General features: G+C 41.5%; 1 protein-coding gene across 1 annotated transcript in view; it reads left to right on the top strand.

Moving 5' to 3' along the window:
- The first annotated feature begins 97 nt into the window (after positions 1-97).
- Positions 98-20,431, top strand: part of LOC137430792 (uncharacterized) — a 60,629-nt gene continuing 40,295 nt past the window's right edge. The window contains exons 1-7 of the mRNA XM_078782750.1: positions 98-197; positions 669-945; positions 6,648-6,715; positions 13,286-13,356; positions 17,483-17,556; positions 19,430-19,538; positions 20,127-20,267. Coding sequence (XP_078638876.1) covers positions 98-197; positions 669-945; positions 6,648-6,715; positions 13,286-13,356; positions 17,483-17,556; positions 19,430-19,538; positions 20,127-20,267 — 840 coding nt within the window. The remainder of the gene's footprint in view (positions 198-668; positions 946-6,647; positions 6,716-13,285; positions 13,357-17,482; positions 17,557-19,429; positions 19,539-20,126; positions 20,268-20,431) is intronic.

Below are 20,431 nucleotides of genomic sequence, written 5' to 3'. Positions count from 1 at the left end.
ACACATTCAGGTGGGACTGCTGGCTTTACACAACCTCTCCCCCCCAACCATTCCCCCCCCCCCCCCCATCGTTTACATTCCCCAAGGGCAGCCTGCTATGAGCTGCAGAGCCCACCTGCTGGCACAACATCAGAATGGCAATTTTAGTTGGATTAATCTCCACAGAGGGCATACATTCATGACCAGACATTTCGGAGGTGAACATAACTCCAACTAAGCAAAATAATCTTGTCCCTCGGTCTATATACCTGGTTTTCCAAAGAGCTTTCACGTTCAAGTACAAATTTCGCTCGACTCAGTTTATCTTCTTGAGATCTGACAGCAAATTGGAAACATTCAACCCAACATAATAGGCCAATTCTATTTTAATTCTATAAAAATCTTGCCACATTTCTGTCCTTTTTTTTGTATACAAGATCGAGGCTCGTGTAAGAGCTAACATTAATCATATAAAAACAAACTGACACATAAAACATATGATAAAGGGAGCGGGAAACAAGATGGGGGGAGAGAGGGAAGCACACAAGTACAACATTTGAGAGCAGGGACATCGAGAGATCTGTGGGAGGGAGAGAGCTTGGGGGAGTAGGCATGTGAAAGGGGGGCGGAGGTGGGAGAGGTATAAAACACATGGACACATGCAGGCAGATGTCTGTCTTCCTCTCTAGACTTTCAACATATTTTTTCACTTTCAACAACAAAAACTTTTTTGACATCCAACATTCTTACCTCCTCACATAAAACCCACTTTTGTCACAAGCCGACACTTGACAGACTATATTATGATTGCTGGCTGCTAAATCTTTATTTTCTTTCACTTTCGGTCTGTGTTTGTTTTTATGCAGAAGTCCAAAGGAATTTCACCTTATTTCAGGAACGAGATCCCTTCAATTTACTGCAATGCGTTTTGAAGGAACTTCATCGAGATTGCTTTCATGGAGACAAGTAAGGCCTTTGGGTGTGTGGGGGGAGGTGTGATGTAGTTGGTGTTTCAAAAAGGTTTGATTGCCTGTTTGGTCGGATCGAAGGGAGGGAGGAAATTTGACTTATGATCATGTTGGCTGCTTTACATGTTGGACTGATCTTTTTTTTCTCTCTCTACAAGAGAGAGGCTCATTGAGGGAGCTAGGTTAAATTGACAGTGGGGTAGTGGGGAAGTGGGGCAACAATTGGCCACTACGGACAAATAAATAGCAAACAGGAAAGGAAGAGAGGGAGAAGGGATGAGGGTGAACCTTGATCTTTTCTACCCCCGCTAATTTCACCCCAAATCCACTTTTTGAGGTGCCGACTTCTTTCCTGGAAGTCCTTGGTGTCCTTGCGTTTTAGACCTATCCTGCCCCCCCCCCCCCCCCCCGCAGGCCCTCTCCCTCCCACACATCTCCCAATGTCCCTGCTCTCAAATGTTGTGTTTGTGTGCTCCCTCCCCTTCTCTCCCCATCTTGTCGACCGCTACCCTTTTTATATATTTTGTTTGCTTGTTTTGTTTGTTTGATAAATGTTAGCTCTTTCACGAGCCTCGACTCTATACAAAAAAAAACCAAAAAAAAAAACTGCAAATAAGAGGGTCAATGGGGCTAGGAAGGGTTAAAGGGAGTAATAAAGATCATGGAGCAGGATGGGGGATGGCATGAGGTGGTGTTGCAGTGCCTCCTTGAACCCTTTTTACTGCAGGCTATGCAGTCACGTGAAAAAGTAAGTACACCCCCATGCAAAGTTTTGACTTTTTCAACATATTTCAACATACAGCTATTTGATCTTCATTTCAACAATATTGAGAGATAAAGGTGATATAATATAACAAATATCATTGAACATTTCCATTTTGTAGTCCATTGTATCATTTAAATAAACATAAATGCAAATTTCGCATGTGGAAAAAGTAAGTACACCCTTGGCTCCAATAGGTGGTATTGCCCCCTTTGGCAGAAACAACCTCAAGTAGGTGTTTCTTACCAGTCTCTGACATTGACTGGGAGATATTTTTGCCCACTCCTCCGTGCAGAATTCTTTCAGCTGTGCGATATTTGAGGGGTTTCTTGCATGCACAGCTCATTTCAAATCCCCCCACAACATATTGATGGGGTTTAGTTCCGGGCTTTGCCTTGGCCATTCCAGAACCCTCCATTTCTTTCTTTTCAGCCATTCCTTGGTGGTTTACTGGTATGTTTAGGGTCATTGTCATGTTGCAAGGTCTACCTTCGGTTGAGCTTCAACTTTCCGACAGATAGCCTCACATTATCCTCAAGCACCCTCTGGTCAATGAAGAATTCATAGTGGATTCTATAATGGTCAGCTGCCCAGGCTCTGATGCAGCAAAGCTGCCCCAAACCATAATATTTCCACCACCATGCTTTACAGTTGGGATCAGGTTCTTGTGGTCAAATGCTGCCTTTGGTTTTCGCCAAACATGTCTTCTGGTACTGTGGCCAAATAGCTCTACCTTTGATCATCTGTCCAGAGCACATTGTTCCAGAAGTGCTGGTCTTTGCCAAGGTGTTCATTGGCAAACTTTAGTCTTGCCTTGATGTTCTTTCTGGAGAGCAAAGGTTTCCTTCTGGCACACCTCCCATGTAGATCTAATTTGTGCAGCCTCTTTCTAATGGTAGACTCATGCACTTTGACATCAACAGTGGCAAGAGCTACCTGTAGGTCCTGTGATGACATTCTGGGGTTCTTCGAGACTTCTTTCAGCATCTTGCGGTCTGCTCTCGGGCTGAACTTGCTGAGGCGGCCTGGCCTGAACAAGTTGGTAGTTGTTTGGAATCTTCTCCACTTGTAGATTATCTTCCGGACAGTCGAATGATTGATTTCAAATTGTTTGGAGATCTTTTAAAATCCCTTCCCAGACTCGTAGGCATCTATAACCTTCTTTCTGAAGGCCTCAGACAGCTCTTTTGATCTCGGCATGGTGACACTGCACACTTCAACAACAAAGAGCAAACCAAACTAAATGTCTGAGGTTTAAATAAGACAGGTTCCTCCAAGATCCTCTCCAACGATGTTCTCATCATTTGCACCTGAGCTGGTGCACCTGATTCTAATTTTAGGTATTTGAAGTAGTGATAAATGTCGGGGTGTACTTACTTTTTCCACATGCGAAATTTGCATTTATGTTTATTTAAATTATACAATGGACTACAAAATGGAAATGTTCAATGATATTTGTTATATTATATCACCTTTATCTATCAATATTGTTGAAATGAAGATCAAATAGCTGTATGTTGAAATATGTTGAAAAAGTCAAAACTTTACATGGGGTGTACTCACTTTTTCACATGACTGAATATAATATAATATATATATATATATATATATATATATATATATATATATATATATATATATATATATATGCAGACTTGGCATTTAATATGGAATATTTTTTTGTGGGGGTGAACTTACTTTTCAAGATGTCTTCAAACCAAAAGTTAATTGGAATTATGTTGAAATTATTCGAGATTTTGTTAATTTGACCTTTAAAAGAAACAAAAACCACATTTGACATTTCGAAACAAATAAATTGATCCTTGAAAGTGATGCAAAGTGATATCGAACTCAATTCATGGACAAAAAAAATAAAAATGAATGAATGATCGTTTTAAGGCCATTTTCCCCGCTAGAGCGGGGGTTAGCCTTGTGGGCCCCATGATAATCATGGTTCCCTGTTTCATGGACAGTACTGTGTTAAACTTCTGTACGTTTTCCAGAAGTATCTCTTTATTTTGCACATTAGCCAAATTTTTTTTATAACAAAAACCAAAGTTAAATTACGACTGGGATTACGGACAGTAAAATTACAGTTCAGTACTTCGTGTAACCCCCACGAGCATTCAGTAGAGCACGTACACGTTGAGGCATGCTGTTCACGAGATTTGCCAAGGTTTGGACAGGAATCGCTTGCCATGCAGTGACAATAGCCTGCTGCAATTCACGCACAGAGGTCGGCTGCTGGTCCAAGTGGTCGATTTGACGCGTTAATTCTGCCCACAAGTTCTCTATCGGATTCATATCCGGGGACATTGGAGGCCACTCCATATGCTCTACACCACGGTCAGAAAGAAAGTGTTGGATCATGCGAGCACGATGAGGCCGTGCATTGTCATCTTGGAAGACAAAGTTTCCTCGAAAGGCTGCACAAACAAATGGAAGCAATGTTTCTCCCAGAATGGCCCTGTGCTTGAACTGGTTCAGGTTTCCATTCAGAACAACCAGGTCAGTTTTGCCCCCTGCATGAAAAGCAGCCCAAACGGTCACCCCACCACCTCCAGCTTGGACTCTTGGCACTATACAATCTTTGTTGTAGGCTTCATGCACTTGCCTGCACACTCGGACGTGACCATCTTGACGATAGACCAGAAATCTAGACTCGTCACTGAAGATCACGTGATTCCAGTGTCCTGGCTGCCATTGACGGTGCTCTCTGGCCCACTGCAATCGGCGCTGGCGGTGTTGTCTGGTCAGGCGTGGCTTTCTCAGGGGACGCCTGGCACGATAGCCTGCTTGAACCAGTCATTGGTTGACTAGCCTTCTGGATACAGGCACATTTGTCAGTTGCTGCCACTCAGCCCTAAGCCGATTAGCTGACTTGGTGCGGCCATTGCGGACCAACCGGTGCAGCTGGCGATCATCCCTCCTTGTGGTTCTGCGGGGATGTCCTGGCCTCGGAATTGGAGTAGGGACACCCATCTGAGCATTTCGTTTCAGGATCTTTGACACCTGACCTTGAGTAATGCCATACTGCCGAGCAATAGCACGCTGTTTCATGCCGTAATTTCGTAAAGCCACCACTCCATGACAAACAGCATTGGCGAGTTGACGGACCATCTCCAGAGGAAGCGGCAATAACTTTTGGAGACGTGCAGCAGTTGTTTTCCATGAATACAGAACGCAACAACCCTTGTATACCCAACTGTGAAGCGAATCATCAAATGCACCTGTCCGTACATTTTGCCACGCCACCTGTGATATAATCCTGTTGTTGACTTCTTGCTGCGACAGACAATCAGTGACATGGTTCTTTTAACAAATAAATCACCAAAGTGTAAAAGAAACTCACTAGATTGATATACTGAGTTTAGAAAGTAAACCCGTTAAGAAAAAAAAAAATTCCATATTAAATGCCATGTATGTATGTATGTATATATATATAGTATATATATATATATATATATATATATATATTTGTATATATTATATATATATTATATATATATTTGTATGTATATATATATATGTATATATTATATATATATTATATTTATATTTGTATGTATATATATATATATATATATATATATATATATATATATATATATATATACAAATATATATATATATAATATAGATACAAATATATATATAATATATATATATAATATATACATATATATATATATATATGTATATATATATATATATATATATATATATATATATATATATATATATAATATATATATATATATATATATATATATATATATATATATATATTTATAATATTGCAAGTTGGTGGGTCAGGTTCTACACGTGCCATGAGCAATGTCAAAATACTGTGGGGAAATACCGAGGCTGTGGCTATCTTAGGTGCAGAAGGGGAGTGAGATCTGAGGGTCCGAGCTTCATTCGGGATGTGGGAGCCAGAGTCAACAAGTAAAAGATGTGCATGGGGTCCGTCCATTATCCCATCTATTTATTTGTTTATCACCTCATCTTCGTCGCCGATCATTCATCCCATCATTCTTTGCCAATCATCAATCTGTCCATTCCAGATTGGATGCATGATGCTGGAATATGGATTGTAGTATGTTAAGTCATTGTAGATAAGGATCCGAGGGTGGGATTGCGGGAATGTTTGCGTCGGAGATAAGGGGAATTTATGAATGCTGTAATTATTGTCCATACAGTATGTGCCATTTCATTGTCCCATCTGCCTGTAAATACCTGCTTGGCCTGCTGTTGTAAATACTTACCTTTTTTGTTATGGGCAATAAATGCCATTTCTTTAAGAAACCCTGTCTTGACTTATTCTGTCCATTTTGTTGGAAACATAAGACTGCTGAGGTGTTTAGCCAGCTTTTATTTGTTATCTAAGTTTGATCTCAGGTGCAGTGTTGGTTTTGCACGACTGACTGACTAGGTACTGTCAGTAACTGCTATGTCAGTCCCTATTTGCCTCACTTAACTCACCAGCACGGCAAACCGATGTTGGGGGGGAGGATCCGGTCAGAGTTGATCGTGGCATGCGGTGTCCGGGACCTCATAGACACGCCGTCTGGGGGTAACCTGATGTAGGTTACAGATTTTATGCTGCAGTTTGATTTCATGAAACATATTTGCTGAAAAAAAGACAAATTTAATAGAAATTAATGCCAGACAGAAAATGTTACCAATTTTGATAATCTGCTGTACCACATCTATAATTTTGAATATTTGGTCTAATGCCAGTAAGTACTAAATGCAGTAAACATGGTAAGCTGCCTTTTGCTTTTACTTCCATGCTGCATGAGCTTATTTTAGATTTAAAAGTTTGTGTATAAACATCTATTTTCCTTGATAGCTAATGTCTTGATGCAGTTATCTCTTCACAACTATTCAATGCTTCATACTGATTTGATGTTATTTTGTCACATATCCTTCAGGCATCATGAACACAGTGTGAAATCAACGCTGATAAGCCAGACATTTGGTGGAAACCTGAACTCACAATGTAAGTTTATTGGGGATTTCCATCGTTTGTGTTTTTCTTTTCCACTAATGGTCTCACTGCCAATGAGGTTAAGTGATCCCCACACAGTCTTATTGTCATTGTCACTAGATGCTCACCAGCATGGCTCTCTGCCTGGGTTGGACACCAAGACTGGTATTGAGACCATAAAGATGATGGCTATTAAGTTGCTGACTGGATAAAGGCTGTTTGGAAAGCAATTCCATTTACATTCTTGGAAGTGTTCGAGGTGCTGTGATATTGAAGATCCTTCCGAGATATTTTGCTCCAAAAAGAGCTCATCAGCCTTCAGTCTAGTTTTAATTTTCCAAGGGAATTTCCAGTTCACTTCTGGCATCCAGTTGCTCGCTTTGTCAGCCTTTTCTCTTGCCTCTGATTGACCTCTTTCCAAAATTTCCCAACACAGCTGCTGAACAGTTTATTACAATCACTTCTGTGTGTCTGCTCGGACCGCAACTTTTTTTTTACGATTTGAGCTTTTGTCATGAAATTTTCAACAAAACTTTATGATGAGAATATGGAGAAGACAAATTAATAATTTTGTCAAAAGGTCTAAAGATCAAAAGTAAGCATCACCTAAAATCATAAATTTTCCTGCCTTCTCGCATTCCTGCTTTCTTATTTCTACATCGATTTCTTATTCTCCAAAAATGAATAAATGTTGGGGTGTACTTACTTTTTCCACATGCGAAATTTGCATTTATGTTTATTTAAATTATACAATGGCCTACAAAATGTAAATGTTTCATGATATTTGTTATATTATATCACCTTTATCTATCAATATTGTTGAAATGAAGATCAAATAGCTGAATGTTGAAATATGTTGAAAAAGTCAAAACTTTACATGGGGTGTACTTACTTTTTCACATGACTATATATATATATATATGTATATTTATAATATTGCAAGTTGGTGGGTCAGGTCGATTGATCAACTTCGAATACCCTGCCCCTTAAATATTTACCCATATTGAGTTGTTCAAAACAGTATCGATTCTTAAAACAGGGGCAATACCCCTGACACTCACCTTTTTTTTTTTTTTTTTTTTTTTTTGTTTTGTATACAAGATCGAGGCTCGTGAAAGAGCGAACATTAATCACACAGAAAGATAAACAGACACATAAAACAAATAACATCGGGAGCGGTAGACAAGATGGGGAGAGAGGGGGAAGGACACAAACACAACATTTGAGAGCAGGGACCGAGAGACATGGAGACATCGAGAGAACTGTGGGATGGAGAGGGCTTTGGGGTCTTTCGGTGTCTTTTTTTTTTTTTTTTTTTTTGTATACAAGATCGAGGCTCGTGAAAGAGCGAACATTAATCACACAGAAAGACAAACAGACACACAAAACAAATAACATCGGGAGCGGTAGACAAGATGGGGAGAGAGAGGGAAGGACACAAACACAACATTTGAGAGCAGGGACCGAGAGACATGGAGACATCGAGAGAACTGTGGGAGGGAGAGGGCTTTGGGGGGGAGGCATGGGAAGGGGGGGGGGGTCGGAGAGGTATAAAACATATGGACACTGCCAAGACTTCCAGGAAATAAGTTGGAATTTCAAACAAGGTGGATCTGGGGTGAATTAGTGGGGGTAGAAAAGATCAAGGTTTTGGATGGGGGAAGATAAGAGATGGTGGTGAACAGCTGTTTTGAAGACCTGGAGGGAGGAGTGTGATTGAAGTGAGTGTGGGAGTTTGTTCCAGAGGCGGGAGAAAAGAGGAATGAAAGAGTGAAGGTGAGCAGAGAGCCGAGATTTCGGCAGTTTAACCATCAGCGGGTGGCTGGCAGATCTTGTGCGACCTGTAGGAATATTTGGGGGACAGAGCACAGAGAGAGCTGGGGGAGCAAGGCCTGAGAGGAGTCGGTAGAAGACAGAAAGACCACCTACCTGCCTGCGGTGAGTGAGTGAAAGGCCCTCAGAGATAGCTTCATCGCGGGAGATTCCAATGATTCTGAAAGCTTTGGATTCAACAGCGTGAAGCCGAGCCAGGTGTGAGGCAGGAGCACCAGCCCATAGGGGAGAACAGTATTCCATTGAGCTGTGGATGAAAGCCTTGTATGTGGTGAGGAGCTCAGGTGTGCCTAGGAAGGACTTCGCACGACGGAGGATGCCCAGTCGGCGACTGGCTCTGGAGGCCAGCTTGGAAATGTGGTTTTCCCAAGAAAGATCATGGCAGATGGTGAGACCCAAAAGCTTGAGCGACAGAACTTCTTGGAGAGGATTGTTGAGAAAGTAGATGGGAGGGTTGTCCAGTCGATCTTTTCGGAGAGACATAGTAAGAGTGTGAGATTTGTCAGGATTGAAAGACATGTTCCACATGTTTGACCAGTCTGTGATTTTGTCCAGGTCTTCAGAGAGTGAGGAGGCTGCAGACTGCCGATCTGAGGGAAGAGAAATGGAGCGGCAGAGAGTGGAGTCATCAGCAAAGAGATACAGAGGATTTTCCAGAGAGTCGGAGAGATCATTGATAAAGACCAGAAAAAGCACAGGGCCCAGCACACTGCCTTGGGGAACTCCAGCCTGAACGGGAAGGGGAGATGAGAGAAATCCATTCAGGGCCACACGTTGACTACGACCAGAGAGGAGGTCCGCAAGCCATGCATGGAGATTTCCATGGATACCATAGGAGGAGAGTTTGGTGAGCAGAGCTGGGTGCCAGACCGTATCGAAGGCACGTGATATGTCAAGGGAGACAGCTCTGATTTCCTGTTTGGCATTGAGGACCTCCATCCATTGTTGAGACAGCAGAAGCAGTATGTCCAGAGTAGAGTGACCTGGTCTGAAACCAAATTGATGATCAGAGATCAAGCCATTGGAGAAGAGGAAAGATTTCATATCCGAAGCAATGATGGATTCCATGACTTTGCTGATAATTGGGAGCAGACTGATTGGTCTGTAGTTGCAAGGATCTGTTTTTGCACCTTTGTTGTGTAAAGCGGTAATGTTTGCTGATTTCCAGGATGCTGGCAGATGACCTTGAGCAAAAGATAGGGTGAAAAGAACAGAGAGAGGGTGAGATAGAGCGGCAGAGCAGGATTTTAGGACCCGTGGGCTGATGCCATCTGGTCCAGTTGCAGAATCAGAGTCGAGGTTTGACCTGGTAGAATAAACAGTATACGGCACTGACTAAAGGTATTTTAAACCAATTTCAATGCTTGCTCGAAGACAGGGCGGCATGTAGAATCATACTAACATAATCATGACACTTTAAACAATCAAATAAAAAAATATCTATTTTGGGGGGCAACCATACTCCTCCCCTCCCACCCTGTTATTCCTCCTCAGACCCCAATTTTTCCAATACCTTCAACAAACATTGGTATGTCACGGATGATGAAGGTTGTGGTGAAGTTTCATCAAAATTGTGTGTGTAGGTTCTGAGCAAAATGCAAATACCTATTTTGGGGGGCAAGCCCCCCATAGCCCACCTTAGACCCCGATTTTTTAAATGCCAGGAACAAACTTTGGGAGAACATGGGTGATTAAGGCTGTGGTGAAGTTTCATCAGAATTGCATATGTAGTTTCTGAGAATAAAGCAAATACCTACCTGGATCAATAAATACCTGGATCCACTTTGACCCCCGGTATACTGTCTTAGACCCTGATGCCGTGAACAAACTTTAGTCACAACACAACAAATATAATTTGTGCCAAATTTGGTCGCAATCCCATCAGCGATTTGAGATTAAGTTTCAAGTGTTTACAGATGGACTGACGGACTGACGGATGGACGGACTGACGGATGGATGGACTGACGGATGGACGGACTGACGGATGGACGGACTGACAGATGGACGGACTGACGGATGGACGGACTGACTGACTGACGGATGGACGGACTGACGGACTGACGGACGGACGGACTGACGGACGGACTGACAGACTGACTGACGGACTGACTGACGACGCACCATCGTATAAGCTCCCCTGAACTTCGTTCCAGGTGAGCTAAACACGTTTTAGAACATTGTGAGACTATTTCACGAGGCAATTCATTCCACATGTTTACCACACAATTTGAAAATATATACTTGCATATGTCAACATTAAAATGTTTAACAAATAAATTCATGGTATGACCACAAGTTTACCGGAAAAGTGAAGAATTGTGAAAAAATTCCAATCGGAAAAACTATTTTATATTTTACATACCATCAGCAAATCTCACAATTGTCGTTCTTCTGAAGACTATATTTAAAGTAAAATGATACGATTTAATATTTGTATGGAACATTTTGAACACCAGGTAAGCAACGAGGGAACAGTCGTTGAAACCGTTGAAAACGTTGAAATCAGTTAAATATGTCTTTTAAACAATGTTTTCCAAACCAAACAATGTGTACATGTGCAACAAAATATTTTTTTCTGTTTTACCGGCCACCGCAAGCTTTTGTTTTTATTTATTTATTTATTTTTAATGGTCTAATGCTCATAATGGAGCTCATTTTATACATGATTTAACGCTGATTTTCTCTTGTTTACAAATATATGAAGAGCAACTTCCTGAGCAATTAGCAGCTCGTTATATTACACCTTATCTTCAGTCTGTCACCGCTGATTGGTCAGGAAGTGTGGGGGAGGTTTTTTGTCCGCCGTCGCACCGCGGAGCGAAAGGGGGACTATGGTTTTCCCCTCCGTCTGTGTGTGCGTGCGTCCGTTCGTCCGTGCGTGCGTGTGGGCGTGCGTGCGTGTGGGCGTGCGTACGTGTGCAAGAAAAGGAATGAATTCTAATTTGGTTTGTGGGCGCAACGCACGTAAAAATCCAAGATGGCTGCCGCCATGTATGTCTGACGCCATGTATGTCTGAACCTTGTGAGCGGAATATCTTGAAAAATATGCGAAGTACCAACTTCTAATCAGGTGTGTGGGTGTATCTAGGCATAAGGAAGAACGCTATTGAAAATTGGATCGCCACGTCAAAATCCAAGATGGCCGCCACCATATATATTTGTGAACATTGTGAGCGAAATATCTTGAAAAATAAACGAACTACTAACTTCTAATCTGGTGTGTGGGTGTACCTATGCATAAGGGAGAACGCTGTTGAAGATTGGGTCGCCACGTCAAAATCCAAGATGGCCACCTTGCGTCTTACACTTTGTCAACTCACATCACTTCACCGATGGGGGACCTAGGCGTAACGCTTGCTTTGGATAATTATTGTGTATCAGAAAGCCGGACAACTGGGTTGACTATGTGCTCGATTGACTAGGTTTGGGTTGACTGACACCACAAAATAGAATATTGGCGAAAAACTCAGAAAACAAGAAAGTAAGATAGTCTATGATTCAAAATATCATTAGTTTGTAATTACCAGGCGAGAACTAGAATGGCACTCAGTAGAGAGCACACCTTCGCCAGGTGAACAGTTTACGTTTTGTATCCCAGAGTAGAGCAGAAAATCACAATACAGAATCACATTTAATCAAAATCATCCGTCCACAACTTTTTGAGATATCCTGCTGTATGCATATCATTTTTGGACCTATCACTCAATGGTGAAGTATCACTTAAAAACTTCTACCAGCCGGATCCGGATCTTCACCAAACTTGAATCGATTCTTCCTTGTCACACACAAAACCTGTGCACCAAGTTTCATCCAAATCCGTCCATAACCTTTTGAGATATCCTGCTATATGTTGGTTTTAGCCCCATCACTCAATGGTGAAGAATCACATAAAAATTAAATAATTGTCATATCCAAATGCGTATTCAGATTTTCACAAAAATCGAACTGAATAGTCCTTGTCGTACACCCAACCTGTGCACCAAGTTTCGTCCAAATCCGTCCACAACTTTTTGAGATATCCTGCTATGTATCGTTTTTGGCCCCATCTCCCAATGGTGAAGAATCCCTTTTAAAATTCTAGTAGCCGGATTCGAATCCGCATCTCCACCAAAATCTAATCATTTCGTCGATGTCACATACACGACATCTCTGCCAAATTTGGTTCGAATCCATCCACAACTTTTTGAGATATCTTGTTCACAAACAGACAGACAGACAATAAGAAAGTATGACAGACAGACATGGATGAAAACATAACCTCCATCTACCTTTGGTGGCGGAGGTAAAAACATTTTTACAGGTAGAAAAATGAAATAAAACAAATTTCAACTTTTCAGTGATTTTTGGTTTCAACTTCAGATTTCAACTTTGAGTTTGTCTTCTCCAAAGACTTTCAATAGTCATTTTCAAGACTGGAATTCCTGCCAGAGTTGTTTGAAACTTTGGCAAACCATCAACTTTCATTGCTTGTAACTTGCACATTGCCAAAGCTAAATATCAGACAGAATGAAGTCCTGTGATTGAGTGTAAATATCTGGAAACGAGCATATAAAATAAATCCTTATTGTGCGAAATGGCAGTGAAGAGTCTGTATTTATATGACCGAGCCATCATGTGACGTGCATTATAAAATGGTTGTGTACTTTACATATATGTTATTGTCCAACTGTTTCAGTAAAATGCGTGCATTGTTCTTTGCTTGAGTTACGTTTCAACCTTGGAATCTTTTTTTTCTTGCCAATTTTACAGTGAAATGCAAGTTTTGTTCAAAGGTGTCGCATCTCCATGAATATGTCGAACATATCGTGTTGGACATAAAGGTATGTAAAAACTTCATTAAAAATCAGATCTGCAACCCCAAAGACCGTTTAAAAAAATTACTTTACATGTATCAACATGTACTGTATTTTTTTTTACATACATATCTATCTTCTATCTTCTATCAAAATATATGAAAGAAAAGTTTTTGTTTGTTTGTTTGTTTGTCTGCGCAAGCTAATCTCCTGAACGGTGAAATATAGGAGGAAACCTCCAATACAAAAAATGTCGGGACGGGCCCCGGGAAGGTTATCGGCTCGATGGCGAGGCCGGTCGAGGCCGCTTCGGCCGGGCTGGGCCCATTTCACAATTAAAAGCTGAGCTAAATTATATAGTAGTCAATCTTCCACGGCCGCGAGTAAAAGCTGAATTATAGTAGTAAATGCATTCAAAAAGAACCCGGGGAACGCCGGGTGATTTTGGCTGGTCTTATTAAATCTCCTCTGACTTCACATGACAGACCTGTGACGAGGAGCTATCTTTTGAACTCACATGTTCAAATACGCCAGAAATTCTGACCCCAACTCACTCTCTGAAATACACATTGGAATTTCGTTTTGACGATTTAACAAGGACAATAAGACATAAAATGTCATGGCCCCCATGGTTTTAGTAATTTTGCTTTACAGAGCTAAACGGCCGCCAGTCGGCCATTTTTGGTGGGATTCCAAAACAAAACATTTTGCCTATGTAAGCCCTCATTCCTTATCTGTGCGGCAAGTTTGAATAAGATCAATAAATGCATGTCCGAGAAATGGTTGAGGACGTGTTTAACATTGGGGTTTTTTTGCATCTAAAATGACCGCCAGTCGGCCATCTTTGATCGCATCGCGAAACAAAATGATGTGCATATGTATACAATCATGTGTTGTCTTTGTGTCAAGTATGAACAAAATTCGTCCATACATCTCCGAGATATGGTTGAGGAAGTGTTCCACATCAGGTTTTTTGCATCTAAAATGGCCGCCAGTCGGTCATCGTTGATCGCATCGCGAAACAAAATGATGTGCATATGTATACAATCATGTGTTGTCTTTGTGTCTACTATGAGCAAAATCGGTCCAAACATGTACGATATATGGTTGTGGATACACGCATGCACAGACAGACGGACGGACGAGCGAGACCCAATCCATACGCCCCGTTTCTGACTCTGTCCATCGTAAATGCATCGTATATGCAGTGACATGCAATCTGTCGAGGCACAACACCCTGCACATGTGGGAAGAGGGTGGGGCTGTGCCTCCTCACCTCACCCAAATGACAAGAAGATCCATTTTTTCCAAATTTGGTCAAAAGGTAATATATTGAGAGCTGCATTGTTCTGGAATTGAATAACAGGAAAAAGACACAAACATTGATTTGTAACTCAACACATGTTTATTGCGTTTCCATCACTAAAGCGGCCATTCATTTTTCTTCAGTATCTTGAGTCAGATTACCCATATTTTAGTTCAATTTCTGCTGTCGAGTTTCTCTGCAGAGTTGTTCGATGTTTGGACAGAATGGAGTCGTTTTCATTTTCAAGCAAGACTCTGAACTCGCCTTGTTCAATTAGTTTCTCAGTGTGATTTTTTATGAAATTCATACTTGAAAACACCTGCTCGCATCGGAAAGTATATCCGAAGGTGGACAGAATGCCAAGTGCATATCTCTCCATGTTACTGTCGGTATCCGGTAAAGAATTCCAAACTTCAAACACAATTGGCTTGTTTTTTTGAAATCATCGAATTCAGGACATCTGTGTTGAAGTGGCAGGGTAGATCTGTACCAGGTTAGATCTGTACCAGGTTAGATCTGTACCAGGGTAAATCTGTACCAGGTTAGATCTCTACCAGGATAGACCTGTACAAGGGTAGACCTGTACAAGGGTAGACCTGTACAAGGGTAGACCTGTGCCAGGGTAGACCTGTGCCAGTGTAGATCTGTACCAGGTTAGATCTGTACCAGGTTAGATCTGTGCCAGGGTGGACCTGTGCCAGCGTAGATCTGTACCAGGGTAGACCTGTACAAGGGTAGACCTGTGCCAAGGTAGATCTGTACCAGGATAGACCTGTACAAGGGTAGACCTGTACCAGGGTACATCTGTACCAGGTTAGATCTGTACCAGGGTGGACCTGTGCCAGGGTAGATCTGTACCAGGATAGAACTGTACAAGGGTAGACCTGTGCCAGGGTAGATCTGTACCAGGATAGACCTCTACAAGGGTAGACCTGTACCAGGGTAGATCTGTACCAGGTTAGCTCTGTACCAGGGTAGATCTGTACCAGGGTAGATCTGTGCCAGTGTAGATCTGTGCCACGGTAGACCTGTACAAGGGTAGACCTGTGCCAGGGTAGATCTGTGCCAGGGTAGATCTGTGCCAGGGTAGATCTGTGCCAGGGTAGATCTGTACCAGAATAGACCTGTACAAGGGTAGACCTGTGCCAGGGTAGATCTGTACCAGAATAGACCTGTACAAGGGTAGACCTGTACAAGGGTAGACCTGTGCCAGGGTAGATCTGTGCCAGGGTAGATCTGTGCCAAGGTATATCTGTACCAGAATAGACCTGTACAAGGGTAGATCTGTGCCAGGGTAGATCTGTAACAGGGTAGACCTGTACAAGGGTGGACCTGTGCCAGGGTAGATCTGTGCCAGGGTAGATCTGTGCCAGCGTAGACCTGTGCCAGGGTAGATCTGTGCCAGGGTAGATCTGTACCAGGGTAGATCTGTACCAGGGTAGATCTGTACCAGGGTAGATCTGTGCCAGGGTAGATCTGTGCCAGGGTAGATCTGTGCCAGGGTAGATCTGTGCCAGGGTAGACCTGTGGCAGGGTAGATCTGTGCCAGGGTAGATCTGTGCCAGGGTAGATCTGTGCCAGGGTAGATCTGTGCCAGGGTAGACCTGTGCCAGGTTAGATCTGTGCCAGGGTAGATCTGTACCAGGGTAGATCTGTACCAGGGAAGATCTGTGCCAGGGTAGATCTGTGCCAGGGTAGACCTGTGCCAGGGTAGACCTGTGCCAGGGTAGATCTGTGCCAGGGTAGATCTGTGCCAGGGTAGATCTGTAACAGGGTAGATCTGTAACAGGGTAGATCTGTGCCTTTCTCGACTTTCGAGTTTGGTCACGAAGCCTCTGAATTTCGAACTCCACATGTCCTTGTCCTTCCTGCAAACCAGCCAGTTCAAGTTCGAGTTCTGCTGGGTCTACTCCTGTCAATCCTGAAAAGTTGAGGGCAGATATATTTACTTCAAGGGAGTTTCAGACGGTCAAAACGTGGATGCAGTATCAGTATCCATCAATACAGTTCAGATATCCAACAACAACTTACACACACACACACACACACACACACACACACACACACACACACACACACGCAAACACACACTCACACACACACACACACACACACACACACACACACACACACACACACACACACACACACTCTCTCTCACACAAATACACATATTGACACACACACTCACACACACACAAATACACATATTGATACACACACACAAACACACAAATACACATATTGACACACACACACATACATACACATATTGATACACACACACACACACACACACACACACACACACACACACGTTTGCCGTTTCTTGGACTAATGTGAGAATCTCATTCCGAATCCAACTTGAACGCGTCCCTCATAACTCGCAAGTCTCCATATTGTTGTGCTGTCGGTAGTCTATGACACGGTAACCAATCCTCCATCGGTACAATTGTCACAACAAAATAATGCGCAAAGCTTCACCATTTTAACTCCTCTTTTAACTGATGTAAACACAAAGATGCAGCCCACATGTAGTTTCCTTTTGTTTGCTTGTACACCAAGATGGCGGACAACCAATGTGGTGACGTCACATGCACATTCATCCTCCACTGAAGGGGGAGTTATCAAAACATGTTATTTGTTTCCCAGACAAAAACTGTTATCCTGGTGTTTCACAGGCACGATGATTCATCCATATGTTTCGTTTAATACAATTTATTTTATATCCCTCAAATGTGGATATCAAATGGCGAGTATTTGAAGCACTTGCCGCCACGATTCATGTCCGATTGTTATTTTGGAATTTATTTTTTCACACCTCATTGTTGTGCTCTTTACCCACAGCACGTGACCAATGTGACGTCGGCCTTGAAGCGCCACTTCTCCCAGAGGATTGAGTCGGACGTGGATTGCGAGAGGTGGGAAGTTTCACATTTTACCTTCAGAAATCCCCGGGGAAGGAATAAAATTGAGTTATCGCATGTAAATCTTTATCTATCGACATAGCGCAATGCAGGGGTGTGGTGGGAGCCTGGAGGGAGTTAGTGCAGTGGGTGCGCACCCTCTTCGGGTTTCCGGTGGTAAATGATATGCTATGATATTGGATGTCGTCCAGTAGTGGGGCCCACCGTTCAACTTACTCTTCATGTGAGTCAATCATGCATGTGTTTACAGGATACACACATGATGAGAGGTGTCAAGTTCATCTTTTAATAGCACATTAAATGTGTGTTTCTTAGTTGAAGAAAAACAACTGGGAGAAAAATAGTTTTTAAAGAGTGAGTTTTGGAACAAAACAAATTAGGAAAAAAATAGAATATATTTTAAATAGCCACTTTTGGAACAAAAACGTCGTGAAAAAATAACAACGAAATTGGTGGAAAAAGTATAAGTTCAGGAAAATGGTGAAAAAATAGCAACTAATTTGGTGTAAAAAAAACAACCAAATCCAGGAAAATAGTGAAAAATAGCAACTAATTTGGTGTAAAAAAACAAAATTCAGGGAAATAGTGAAAAAAATCAACTAATTTGGTGTAAAAAAAACAAAATTCAGGGAAATAGTGAAAAAAATCAACTAATTTGGTGTAAAAAAACAACAAAATCCAGGAAAATAGTGAAAAATATCAACTAATTTGGTGAAAAAAACAAAACCCAGCAAAATAGTGAAAAAATAGCAACTAATTTGGTGTAAAAAAACAACAAAATCCAGGAAAATAGTGAAAAAATATCAACTAATTTGGTGTAAAAAAAACAAAAATCCAGGAAAATAGTGAAAAAATATCAACTAATTTGGTGTAAAAAAACAAAATTCAGGGAAATAGTGAAAAAAAATTGCAACTAATTTGGTGAAAAAAAATGCAGGAAAATAGTGAAAAAAATAGCAACTAATTTGGTGTAAAAAAAACAACAAAATCCAGGCAAATAGTGAAAAATAGCATCTAATTTGGTGTAAAAAAACAACAAAATCCAGCAAAATAGTGAAAAAATAGCAACTAATTTGGTGTAAAAAAACAACAAAATCCAGGAAAATAGTGAAAAAATAGCGACATCAGCCCATTCATTATGCATCGGCATGATTCAAAAATAATTAATTGTCCTCTCAGAACCAAGGTAACAAATACACGTTATTCATCAAATAATGCTCACTGACACACCTGCTCACCACAGTGAGCAATTTCAGCACACTAAATGATGATTAAACCAAAGAACAAAATGGTCGCTAAGTACTTTCACGATATCGCCGCAATAAGGCGTAACTAGTCCCACACGGGCGCGGCCGCATGCCGCGGCTAGGCCTGAAACCAAAAGGACGAATTAAATCAAACGGAACGTCAAAATAAAATACTAAAATGAACCAACTCGGTTAAGATAACCAAAACAAAACAACAATACAAACAAAAACGGAGGAGGATGAGGAGGAAATGTCGAAAATTAGCACACCTCGAGGAGCAGCAAAATGGTGTGGCGTAGTAGTGAGAGTAGTAGTAGTAGTAGTAGTAGTAGTTGTTGTTGTAGTAGTCCTGTTATTGGTGTACATGTTATGCACTTTAACACTGTAATTGATGCTTAATGCTGTGAGGAAACCTGGATGGGCACTGAAATGACACCTTATCAGAAAAGTTTGTTTTTTAGTTGCACTTTTGGTGTTCCTGCCAACATTTGATTTGATTTTGCTTTTGGTTTTAATAGTTTGTTACAATGCATTCATCATGACAATGAACTTCAATTCCTGTGATTGATATTGATGTCATCTTTTTCTTGGTGACGACTTTTGCTATTTTTCTTTTGCAGTTGCGATGCAAAGTATGATTATCACGCTCACTCCATCCACGATCCGCCGAACGTTCTGACCTTGGTGCTCAAGCGTTTTGACAAGTCCGTCAACGGGAAGATTGACAAGGTTAATTATATGTTGGCCACAATGGAAGTAGTGAAAATTAGGCACAATGGAATACATCGAGACTTTGTTTACAAAATCTCAGATGCATATCTCATGAAACCTCATGAGAATCTGATGAGGATATTATTAGATCCCATGAGAAATCACAGGAGATTTGGATTATAAGCTTCTGGAAGTTTGATGAGAGTTACACTCTCAACAATGGGTTGTCAATAAAAACCCAGCTGACTCATTTTTCACTTTGAGAGGAGGTCATTTTACTTCTGCTTCTTGTCTGGTGTACATATTGTACCAGGCCTCACTATGTTTTGTCTTCTAATTCCCTCCAGGCAACTGGGATGGGCGCTGAAGGGCAAGCTATGGAAAGGCAGCACTATGCAAAATTCCCCTCTGTTTGGAAATAGTTCATATAGTAGAAACAGTATGTTTTCAGTACATAGTTTGAGTTCCAGGATACAGGAGACAGTTATACTTTTGCCTTTTTTCAAAGCAGGAGATTCAGTTTATTATTGGAAGGCAAATGCATACATACCAGGGTGGCATGACACAACATTTCCTAAAGTGTTCCTGTTTTTCCTTCCCTTTCAGAATGTTAAGTTCTCCAAAGAGTTGGACCTGCGCCGATACCTAACACACCCCTGCAAGGCCAAACTGATGTACAAGCTTTACGCCGCCATTGTTCACACTGGCGAAGACTGCACATCGGGCAGTTATCTCTCATATGTCAAGGTATAGCTGTCATAGATGTTTACGTTGATGGGAAGATAACATGCTTCTGTCCCCTTATTATTATTATTTTATACACAAAGGCCTGGCTCATAGAAGAACGAGATGGCACATAAATGTGCAATATAAATATGTCCACTTGCATCCATTATAATCACTAGCTGAAG

This window comes from Myxine glutinosa, chromosome 7 (assembly GCF_964187855.1).
Source record: "Myxine glutinosa chromosome 7, kmMyxGlut1.1, whole genome shotgun sequence".
Taxonomy (NCBI): Eukaryota; Metazoa; Chordata; class Myxini; order Myxiniformes; family Myxinidae; genus Myxine; species Myxine glutinosa.
This window is presented reverse-complemented; position numbering and strand designations above follow the sequence as displayed.